At 40.2% G+C, this 12855-nt stretch overlaps 1 protein-coding gene across 3 annotated transcripts in view; it reads right to left on the reverse strand.

Moving 5' to 3' along the window:
• Window positions 1-12855, reverse strand: part of RST1 (ARM repeat superfamily protein) — a 198476-nt gene that overhangs the window by 165067 nt on the left and 20554 nt on the right. For all 3 annotated transcript variants that reach the window (XM_087696145.1, XM_087696142.1, XM_087696144.1), the window contains exon 2: window positions 8030-8311. In XM_087696145.1, the coding sequence (XP_087552271.1) occupies window positions 8030-8311 (282 nt within the window). The remainder of the gene's footprint in view (window positions 1-8029; window positions 8312-12855) is intronic.

Consider the following 12855-nt stretch of genomic DNA (forward strand, 5'->3'; position numbering starts at 1 on the left):
TTATATGGAGTGGAAGTGTGGGGGGGAGCATCTCCTCATCTGCATGGAACGACATTGAGAAGTTGCAAAAAGCTTTTATTTGTAGACATTTGGGCATCAAAAGCACCACACCATATGTACTTATGCTTTTGGAAACTGGCCGTCGGCCAATTGAGGTACATGCTATGATCCGAGTACTGAGATATGCCACCCGAATACGTCAAATGGATGACAATAGGCTCCTCAAACGGGCATGGGATGCTAGCACACACCTACAGAAGAGTGGAAAAGTAAAGTGCTTTCAACAGGATGGGTGTTGGATATGTGAAAATGGTTTAAAAGGTGGGGAGTGGATAGATATCTAGATATGGTATCCAAAGATATATGCATAGACACATTTCAATTAGACCTCTTGCGAGCATATCAAGAAAAACATCAAAGCAAGGGAGCAAATGGCAAACTTGCTTATTCCAGTATGCATATCTATCCTTCATGTTGGGAATCCTACATGCAGGCAGAGGCACACACACAGCCATACATAGCCAACCCGCTCTCAGTGGTATTTAGATGGAGTATTGCACGACTTCGAACTTGATCACACACTTTATTGATCGAGACAGGTGCATGGAGTGGACAGGCAAGAGAGACGAGGTTATGCAAGCTGTGTGGACGACAAAGTGTAGAATCAGAGGAGCACATGATTATGACATGCCCAGCATATGCACACATACAGGCTGACTTTGATATCCCTTTACAGGGGCCACTTCACCAGTTTCTGACTACTGACTACTACTCCTGTATCAAAGTTAGGGACTCTCATCACCCGCATATTACGCTCTCGGGAGAACCACGCTGCATAGATTGTTCTTTCACCATAGCTACCATTTCCTACCATGGGGAAGGAGAATCATTGTATATCTGGAAAGGTCCCATGGGTCATAATTTAGCCTTCCGTGGACGATAATAAACTACTCTACTCTCTCTTAATTTTCATGGTGATAATTGATGGACTTGGTTAAGCTCAAAGTATTGTCATTCTCACGTTCTTCCCAGTGCTTACAACAAGACATGGTTTTGGAAGGGCCACAAGCTAGAGTAATAAAAATATGATATGGACTACTATTGGACAATTGGTTCAACTTACCAAGGCCCACATGTTCATGTTCTTGCAAGGATCAGTCATGTACTTCAAATGGAGGCTTTTGCATATGGTAGTGGGCTGATCTCTACACCCATCTCTTTATTGTGGGTGTGACATGGGTCACGCAACTAATGTGACCATGTGTGAATCTCTCATTGTGGCAGCATAGCATGTTTAGAGCTTTCTTCCCCACCTTAAGAATCTATTGTTTTGTTGAGATAGACCATCAAACTTTGTCATCATTCTCAATTGGGTGTCTCATCGTTGCATGTAGGAATAAGACATGGGTTTTATATTGGGAGAGATCATATGCTCCAAGAGACAATAGGCCATGAATGAATGTTGAAATAGATAAATGTTTCGTGTGGAAGCATCCTGTTGGTTTCTTCAAGAGATAGGTCATATGATGGTTACAAGAATTGGCACACCCTTGTTGGTACTCGGATTTCGGTCAAGGAGTCCATGATTGAGATGTAAAATTTCCTAGAAGGCAAAGATAGTCCATACAAAAATGTGTGTTTTTCGGTATGTTGTCTTGTGATGCTACTTTGTGTAGTTATCCTAAGGCTTACACAAAGAAAACAATGAGTGCACAAAGACAACTAAAACATAGTGAATGTAGACAAGAACACAAATGCAAAAAGAGGAAAAGGAGTATCTAATGAGTAAATGAAATGCTGAAAATGAATGAGTAAAGAAGATAATGCGTACATGGATGCTCAAGGAGTGGAGACATCCAGCAATCACTGACTCTCATGGGAGCAGGCTGAAGGAGGGTGTTGTAAAGAAATGGTATGGCAAACACTGAAAAGCAAGTGTATAAAAACATGTAAAGCACAATCTGTAGAATGCTGAATGCTAATGAATGAAGATGATACGATCAATGGGCCTCAAACCTCCATGTCTCTAGAACCGAGACAAAGGTGGCTGAAGAAGTGAGTGTCAACGTGTATCGTACTCGAATGGATCCCAAAAAGGCAGCAGCAGTCTGAAATCTATTGGGGCATAATAATGGCTGATGATGGCAGCAATATGTACAGACGTCCAGCAATCAAAAACGCAGTTGTGGCTGATGTAAAGATGTAGTAACTAAAATTGAAGGAAACAATCAAGTCAATTGCTGTGCAGCCAGTCTGGAGTAAAAACACAGCAGAAAAAAGGTGTTGACTATTGGTGTAGACCTCCAAATCTGCAAAATGCAGCAGTTGTTGTGCACATGACAGGCTAGAGAAGATCATGAACAGCAAGGTGGCCTGAAAACTGATGGAATGAAGCAACAAGAAGGATGAAGTTGCCAGCTGAAAACTCATGTCACCTGCTGTAGACAGCCTCTAGAACAGGTGGCGGCAGGCCGGACAGCTCCTGGATGTGTGGCAGCAGCTAGTGAGGGTCCTCCAATGTTTGGCAATGTCCTCTGGTAGGGGTCTAGGCAGCACTGTGAGGGAGAGACGCTCATTGTTGATGGTCAAGAGTGATATCAGAGATGGTATGCACCAAGACTCCTATTTATAGAGGATTGGAGGTGCATTCATCCTATCAAAAATAAAGCCATTTAATTTTGGTAATTTTGCATTGATTGCTTTTTGGGGCTGTTTTAAGGAGACTAAACTACGGATTAATGCACCATAATTATGACCAAGTGAAAACCCTAATATTAGTGTCTGGGAGAGTGACATCCTCTATGTATGGATCCTGAGTCCAGTGATACCAACAGAACTGATATAGATAGAGTAGATTGGAGCTGAGGGTGATGTCATGCAGCAACGAGGGCCAGCCTTGGATGAAGATTATTAAAAATCTGATGTGGAGGATGCAAAATATGCTGTTAAGAGCTGTAGCAGAAAAACGCAGACCTAGAGATGACGAAATCGGCAATTTGAAGCAGTTCAGATCAGAACACAGCTGCAAGTTGCCAAATGTCAATATGAAACAGGTCATCTGCTGGCTGGAAGCAAAAAATGCAGCTGTATGAAGGTCAGGCAGCTGGTGATAGCTGGAGGACCCCCAAAACAAAAGCAGATGATGATCATGATGCTGGCAGCCGAAATGCAGCAGCAGGATGCCACATGGATGCTGGTAATAGCTCCAAAAGGATACCAAACAGGCTAGCGGCAGCCTTCACAACAAGGGCAGATGGCTGGCAGCTGAGGATGCTCCTCTGGATGATGGTAGACAGTGAAAGTAATGATGATGGCAGCAACTATGGGCTGAGGATACTAGGGATGAATAGAGGTGTGCACATCGAGTCCCTTTTATGTTACATGTTGGAGCCTAAAGAAGTCTTGTGTCTAGTGCAAAATGGCAAAAATGCCTTTTGGGGGATGTCTAATGTGCCAAAAATATATGACAATCAAAAGTCAGATTTTGTAGCTCAACTTAGTCCTCTAAGGAACTTAGAGGTATATTTTTCTACGACTGCAAGTTCACATTGCTGAAAATACAACAATATATGTGATTCAGATAAATCAAGTACTTTATTATGTTCATGGTTGGTAATTGGTTTTGCATCCTTAAGGATGGCCATACACAAAGGGGATGAACCGTTCAAAGAAACATAGTAGAAAGTGCACAAGTGATGTATGTTTAAATGCATTGAGTGCATGCTTGGACACTCATTGCATGTTTGTTTACATTGAATGCTTTCTTATTGTCACGATGTTCCCCCAAATTTAGCATCCACGGGATGGCCATTGGTGTAAGGTTTGCGAGCGGCCCTTAGACTATAGGTTAGGTAAGACATCTAGAGGAGCACTATAACTCTAAAAGCATTGGACATCATATGCATTGCATGGGTTTGAATTTTATTTTTCCAAGTATTCTTTAAATCTTTTCACTATTGATTAAACATGCATGTTCATATATAGATTCATGCCTTGTTTTTCTTTTTTTCTTTTTCTTTTTTGGCTAACCTTGCTAATGTGTTACCATTTGTTTTTAAGATTTTTGCTATAGGTTCTAAAGGAACAAGCAAGAGTCAAATGTCACTCAGATGTGACAACTTGCCAACATTATGCAAGATGATTGCTCCATTTCCTTGGGCACAATCAAGGGCTTATGTTATTTTCATATGAGATGTCTTTGTTTGTGATTCCTTTTCCATGCTTTTGAATGAACTTGGAGATGCAACTACGTTATGTCTTTGCTAGCAAATGTATAGGCACCAAATAAGGCTTTGGAAGGGCTACAATGTAGAGCAATGGTAATATGATATGGATTGTTGTTGAGCAGCTGATTATAGTTCACCAAGGCCCATGTGTTCATGTTCTTGTAAGTGTCATTCACGAATTCAGAAGCTTTTGTGTATGCTACATATGATTGCTTCTTTCATTCTATCTGTCATAGCAATACTTCTAAGAATTGAGTGCTTGATCAAAACGTTAATCGTATTTTCTCTATTTTCCTACACCTTCAATACCTACTACTAATATGCTGCCATTGCTCACTTCATGACCTCCTTTAGCACGATAGTGAACTATGCTTTCTCTTGCTTCCACTGAATCATCCTTTTCAAGGCCTAAAGAGTCAAAAACATGTGTCACCTCCTAAACACCAACTAAGCTTTTTTTTGTTATCAAAGAGCTTCTTCTCCGTGTTCAGCATATGCTTTTCTGCTAAGATATACCACCAGATTTTGACACCATCCTTAATGTGATGTCGTGGATGCATGTAGAAATCCATGGCATGTTGGGATAGATCACAAGTTCCAAGAGAAACATGCCCTAAATGAATATTGAAACACATCACTGTTTTGAATGGCAATATACTTTTGGTTTCCTTATGTGATAGGTCACATTCAATGGTTACAAGAATGGTACATGATTTGTACAACCTTGTTGTAAATTGGACATTAACCAAGGAATTCGTGATTGAGATGGACAAATCCCTTGGAAGGCAAAGTTAGTTCATACAGATATGTCTAGTTTTGGGTTAATTGTTTTGTGATGCTAGTTCTCTAAGGATACTTAAAAGAGGTAAAGTATTCCACAAGTGCAAGTGCCAGTTGCTGAAATTTTAGCAATATGTGGTTCTATATTATATTCATGGTTAACCACTCATTGTGGGTCCTACGAGCTGGCCAAGGCCATATGCAAACTGATCCTACACAAAGTGGACAAACCATTAAAAGAAACTTATATGAAAAGTACAAAACTAATGTATGTTTAAATACATTGACTGTTTGGATGCAGTGATTGTGTGTTTGTTTACATTGAATGCTTTCTTCTACTCACAATGTGCCACTAGTCTTGACATCACTAGGATGGCCATCGATGTAAGGCTTGCAAGCTTGGATTGTAGGTAAGGTAAAACATCTAGAGAAGCACAGTATCTATGAAAGCATTAGAGATTGTATGCATTGTGTGGGGGTTTGAATTTTCTTTTTTACATATCCTTCAAAACCTAAGCCTTTTCACTATTAAAGGAACATATATGTGTGGACATATGGACTCTACACCCATCTGCTGATTGTGGGTGTGAGGCAGATCACACGATTGATGTGGTAACAGTGAATTGATGTGGCACTATGTGAATTTCTCATTGTGGTGGCCTCGAGTATTTAGAGTTTTTCCTTGGTATTAAGCATATGTTATTTTATTGAGATAGACCACTACATTTTGACACCATTCTCCATGGGGTGGTGTGGATGCATGTAGAAACTATCAAAAGTGGGTGCAGTGACAAAAGCATGTGAAACTGCTGTAGTAGACTGCACAACACGAGAGAAGAAAGAGACTGCAAAGAAAATAAGAACACTACAAAAGAACTCATAAAAAGGATGCTCGAAAAATGGAATCCATGTACCAAGACGAGGGACTGAACAGATACAACAGTGCGTCGAGGGAGCCCAGCCTATATATAGGGCCTAGGCTACCAACATGAAAAAGTCGGCCAGCTGATAAGAGGCCCAACAATATGCAGTTGGCCAGTCCAAATAATGACAAGTGGCCACATTCCAGGGCAAATAAACTAGTGCCCACTAAACATTATTGGAAAAAAAATGCACAACCCACTAATACAACTGATCACACACAAAGTGACTAATCTACTAAAACCCTCTCTCAAATCATGGATGATCTAGTACATAATATACAACGATAATGACTCATCATAGTATACACAACAATGACATTTAGATAGATCATAGATACCCAGGTAGTGTTGAATAGTGGCAGCATGTCTATTTAAAGATGAGTGGATCCTCCCAAATTAGGTATGGCTCATGGGACATAGACACTTTCTAGGACCGTTGTTTAATGAAATTGTAGGTAACTCACATGTTTTGGGGCTGTTTTATAGAGTTAATCAGTTTATAATGCATTCTTTAGCTCAATAGAATGCCGATGTCTATATCAATGATGAGATTCTCCCCAAGAAGGGTGTTACTCTTTGTCATTTGATGAGGATTTATCAGCATAGTTGCATGGAAATGCAATGTTGAGGATGTGAAATGTACCAAAACATTTTTAAAATGTTCTAATATAAGATATGCATTTTTTTCTTAAACCAAGGGTTGGCCTCAAACTTGTCTTGCAAGTTTCCGCCATCAGCTCTCCCTCCAGAAGCTGTCCAACCCATCACAGAAACTATCATCATCTTCAAGCAATTACATTGCTACATTTACCAATTCCAACCCCAGAGATTGTCACGTTTTAGTTTCCAGCCTGCTGCCCCTCCACTTTCAGCATCATCTCAGCTCTGAGTAGTGGTTATAGCACTTGGGATCCATCTCCCGTGGATGTCACAATCCAACTACTCCCTCAGCCTACTCCCATGAGAGCCATCAGTTGTTGGACAACTCTGCCCTTAAGCATCTTGTACAATCTTTCCTTCATTTACAGCATTCATTCATTCACTTCACAGTTCTCTTTCTTCTCTGTTTGTGTTTTTGTGTTTTGCGTTTTGCGTTTCTATTTGAGTTATCTATGTTTTTAGTCGTGTTCGTACACTAAGTGTTATCTTTTGCAAACCCTAGCATATTTCTACACATTCTACACCATCTCCATCTTTATTCCATCAACCACTTCATCCTCTTCAACCTCCATGGCTACACGTGGTCAAAGGCATAACATCAAGAACACCAAGTCGCTATCTGACTCCTAATCTTGTTCTTAAGTTTATTTATCAATTCCAAGTATCATTTAGTCGTTATAAGCATAAAGAAAAAGAAAAAAATCAACTTTGCAGCTCTATAGGATTGAAATATGATCATGCTACTCAGAAGTCTTGGAGGTCTTTCGTTTGCATGTTATGAGCTTAATTCGTCTTTATAAATTTTAAATGAGAGAAAAATAAAATGGAATGGAATCGACTCCTTTGAATAGTGCATCACAGGTTATAAGCAGTGTGCAGAAAGATGTGCACATGCTCAAAAGTTGGCTGAAGCCACCATTTCCAAGGGAAAAGCCATTACTTTTATGATGCAAAATTTTAACTAAGCACTAAATAGGTCTTTGTGCAGTCCAGCCCAGGTCAAAATCAAAATAAAACTTTCATGACTAGTGTATCAAGACAAGAAGAAAATATGCAAAATTGTAAGATAGAAAGAAGTACAGAACCACAAAGACAGCCATTTATACTGTCTGAATTCTTTGCAGCAGCTTATTACTACTTGTGTATAGTTGGTGTCATGCATCTCTGTGTATACTAAAACTTGATATCAATCATCAATAGAATGTCCTTAGCACCTGCACCTTTATTCAATTTCAAGTGATAAGGTTTTAACATCAAAAGAAAAGCCTACCAACAAGTAAGCATGTGATTATCTTTGTTTAGCCTGTCAACTTTAAACTTGCCTCAGTTGCTATCACCTGTCAGCAGACTGTTTGAAGGGATTCTTGAAGCAAATCAATAATTTAACAAAACCTTTCAACCAAAATTTTATGTTTGAGCTGAGAAAAAATGTAGCAATACCTGAGCCAAACTCAATGAACAATATGTGGCATAGTGTAGTAAAACTTGTAGCATTACAAGGCCTGAATCAGACCTCAAGGAAGCAAGTGATGCCAAATTATAATGTAGTTCTCGGCATACACTAGAATGAACCTCACATTTCGATGGCTGTATCAACACATGCCTTATAAATGGTTGTAAAAAATGTAAACACTCCAAAGTGTGTCTATGCTCATCTTGCGCAAGCATTATAAGAGCTTCATGAACCAAAGCTAATTGAGAGTCTCTCCGTGATTCATAAGCCTGCTTGTAAAAGGAAAGTTAGCACAAAACACTAGATATGAAATACAAGCAAAAAGGACTTAGAAAGGTAATGTTGCTCACATAATCCTAAATCATGAGGCTGTCCTTTACAAAAATTTAATTTGTGAAGAACATCACATGTCAACCAAATAGAAATTGTAAATATTTATCTATTATCATCATGAACTCATCTTTGCTAAGCCAACAAAACTTCCAAAACAAAATTGCAGTAGAAAAACAAACAAATGAAGTTTATTGGCTGTTTATTGCAGTCCGATTTCCTATATATGACCCTTACAAGAAGCAGACATATTTGCAAACACAATCAACCTAGACAGTAAATCAACAAATATAGCTCTCTCAATAGCCAAGCTAGAGTAGTCCCACACTAAGATGATGAGACCTATTGGTCCCAAACTTGGCGCCCCTCATAGTGTTTCTTTAGATTAACAAGAAAGTTGGCTGTTCAAAGTACAAAAAGCTAATTTACAGCTGATGATGGTTCCGAGCTTTCAGATTTGTGATTGCAATTGGCTTGTTATGGGCCAAGATCATGGATTCCCCAATGACTTAACAGAGTCTCAATGCGATTCATACTCAACTTCTTGCATGACATGTAGGAGATTGATCAGCAGCAAAACGCAGATAGAAATGACTACATCAGAAGCTGTACATGCTCTAAAAGGGAGGCATCCACATAATGTGAGTCATGGTAAAGAGCAAAACTAGGTTGGAAAGTGGGAGACACTAGCAAAAGTTTAAGAGGACAACTGCCAACGGGTATGTCACAAGGATGTGAAATTTTGATGCTTTGCTTAGCATTTGATTAAGTGTTAATCAAATGTACAAATATAAGGTGCACATGTGATGTGCAAGTTAGTTATTTCACAATGACAAGCCAAAGACTGAGATGTCAATGGATGTCATAGGCAAAAGTTATAATAAATTATATTAGTCAGGTAATTGTTGGCTACTAAAATAATTTTTCTGAGCAAGACTTAATAATTAAATTAATTTTCAAAATTTAATTCTGAAAACTAATTTAATTGGGCTGAAAACTGCTTTAAAATGCAGTTAGAAGGCTACCACTGGGCAAAACTTGCCCATGCAAGTGAGGGAAAGGCTATTAGAAGCTAGTGGAGCCTCATTCTAGCATTGTGGGGTTAGGAGAAGAAGAAAGAGAGCTACTACTGCAATTTTCCAGCCATTGGAGACTATCAAGAGCTGCCCAAGCTGATCAAGAGGCCATTAGATGTAGGTGACAGCCCTTGTAGGCTGTCTACAAGCATATGACAACAATTTTGGGGCCCACAAGGGCAAGCGGATGCATATGGGGCTCCTGTTAATGGTGGCCTGCAATCAATCAGTCATTCACAATAGAGAAGCATTAAGCTTCACCCAATTTTAGCAATGAAACTCTGAATTTTTTCTCTCTCCAACTTCACCTCTATTCTCTCAAACAACTCACAGCTTCCATCAAGAGCCCTCAGCCAAATTCAGTCCCATGAGGATGCAATTGAAGAATTTCTTATGCTAAACCCTAATTTATAGAGTAGAAATTAGGGTTTACCAACTAAGGCTCATTGGTTGCTATGGACAGCAAGATGTATTGAAGATTGAAGGAGATCAGGCTCAGCCAAATTCAGTCCCATGAGGGTGCAATTGAAGAATTTCTACTGCTAAACCCTAATTTATAGAGCAGAAATTAGGGTTTACCAACTAAGGCTTATTGGTTGCTATGGACAGCAAGATGTATTGAAGATTGAAGGAGATCAAGCTGGATCTCAGTATACTTCAACCTTTAACAATATAAGTCAAAGACATACCACAAGCGACACCAATTTTTGGGGCCAACATGGGTCCATTGTCCAAGATTAAGTGGTAAAAAGTGTATTTCCATATTTGTGTATTTTATGCTTGCTGTAATTAGTGTTAAATATCATTACCACCCTTTTCCCCCCGAATCAAGGCTGGTTTCACCTAGGTACCTGGGATAGATATAGTCCAGAGACGTTTGATTTGTTTAGAGTGCAGCATTGCAGAAGTGGATGCATGGACTGATCACAAAAGATTTACACACACACACAGGAACACTAAATAAATTTGGGCAGAAAAGGTACAAGGGGCTGTTGTGTGTGTATACACTCAGCCTGGAGGTCACACTCTCAAGTACAAGACAGCCCTACCGCACCGGAGCAGCACCTATAAACAGGCAGAAAAGCAAGAGAAAAACATCAGGTCAGACAATAAATACTGGCTCACAGCCTATTTGCTACATGACAATCCAACTAGGCTTAGACAACTACACAAGCCTGCCCGCTTGCTGCCCATGCTTTTTGTACTGCCCATGCTACCCATGCATGCCTACCTGACTGCTGCTTTCTGTCTGCCTGCTCGATGTGCCTGCCCAACCTACCCGCGTCCAAAAGGTGACCTTTAATCAGATTGCCCCTTGGACATGACTTTTAGTGTCAAAAGGATTTAGAGAAACAAATCAATGACCGTTCAACATCTTGATTGAGGGTTGTGGAAAGTTTCAACATGTTCAGGTTCATAGAGGCTAGGAATTTAAAATTGAGATTTGGCATTGGCCTTTTTTTTTTAATGGGCTGAAAATTCAAAAGGATAATACAAGAGGGAGGGGACATTGATGTCAAAGACAAGAAGACAATGCCGAAACATGCATATACCATGTGGGGAAAGTGACCCCCTCTAAACCATGGATGTCAATGCTAGAGGAGGAGGAGCTGATGTTAGTTATGTGGTGCCAAGAACCTAATGAAGAAGTGGATGTACTTTGAGGACAGCTTGTTTGAAAACACAGTGACCTAATTATCATCTACCTTCGGTGAGCCAATGGTGGTGACTCAACAAGTAGCCGCCTATATTCAGCCATCTTGACTTTCAAATTATCCCTTTCCTTAATGGAGAACTCCCACAGCTCATGATTGAGATTGATCACCGGGTTCGATCTCTCGCCACATAGTGGTCAAGAAAATGACTCCAACAATCGAATGCTATAGAAAAGAGTTTTAAGTTATGAGTTAAACTCAGGTAGTAGCCCCTACATGAACTCAACATTCATAGTAGCATTGCGAGCCTTCCATTGATGGATATGATTAGCGTGCACAAGCTGAGGGTCAAACATAGCCTCTAGACCAACTACAAGGTCCTAAAGACCCTCACTCGTATACCAAGAGCATCAGCATCACAATCATCTGCAACTCCAAGCAAACTGGGCAAGTAAAATTCCTCGGATCACCTTTGGGAATGTCTTACTCCAAGGCATTTCCAACCCACATGGCTTCACGCTCCATGAATCACTTTCACACCCCTACAAGCAGCTTGAAACCACATGGCCTTTGATGTGACTCCCAATCACACATATTGCGTGTGATTCTCACCAAGGAACAGCTCTAGTCACTACATACCACTAAGAAGGAACTGAAGAAGACCTCAATCTTCCAACGGGTCGTGGGGCACTATCCATCCAATGCATAGCTTTGAGATTGACTTCACTCTACCTTGCACATTACCACCTTGCGAATAGTAGAGGTAATGATACTCGGGTAAGACATCTTCATGGTGCAACACTTGTCACACAAGTTTCCAAGAGTTTCACCACTTGTTTCACTTCATGACATGTGGCTAGAAATGTCTTATGTTGCTCTATTCTCCCTCTTTCGCACCAACACAAGCCCATCGTGAGGTTCACTCAATCCCATTGAGAACAAGCCCCCACCGACGAAGGTGCACCTTGATCACACCATTCCATCGGTTTCTATCCATTCACATCCACACAAACTGCACAAAATTCAAGATGAGGTTTGTTGTTAGCATTAAGAACCACGGAGCTCGAGCATGATCTCGCCCCTGACGAGGCACGTATTCAAGCACCATTCGCTCCTCACCACCTAGTAGGCCATGTATCCCTACTGAATAGTTAGGCTCAAGCAACTCCTAAATGATCATGTATAGAGGGAGGGATAGAAGGGAATTATGAATGATAGCCCCAACCACATGCTCAAATCAAATAGAAGCTAATGTAAGAAGAATACCTTAAAACATGTGGCCTCTAAAGCCTCCTCTATGAACAAATACCTTAAGACGTATGGCCTCTAAAGCCTCCTCTATGAACGTTAATATACCATATTGGTCCTAGTCTCCATGGTGACTTATAACCAATTCTTCCACACATAAGGAGACACAGAGGGGTTTCAACCCATGCAAATCAAAAGGATTACAAAACCTGACACCTGCCTTGGCTAAGATGAAAAGGAATGCCAATCGTCTCAAATGTGGTGTGTCCTCCTGTCATGAGGACATGTATTTTTGAAACCTCACTTAACATGTGGATTAATTTTTAATCACATGGTTAAGTAAATGTGAGGTATAACTGGGATTAGCGTAAATTTACGAGCCCAAGACCCAAGGTACTTGGCGGTATCTAGTGCCCGTTGTTGACCTAGGTCATTCATTTGGCCATAAGTGTCTATTGGTGACACTAGGGAAGTGGTGTTTAATAGTACCTAATGCCAATCTGA

This window comes from Lygodium microphyllum, chromosome 16 (assembly GCF_053477565.2).
Source record: "Lygodium microphyllum isolate KBCC chromosome 16, Lygodium_microphyllum_v1.1.10, whole genome shotgun sequence".
In the NCBI taxonomy this organism is placed as follows: Eukaryota; Viridiplantae; Streptophyta; class Polypodiopsida; order Schizaeales; family Lygodiaceae; genus Lygodium; species Lygodium microphyllum.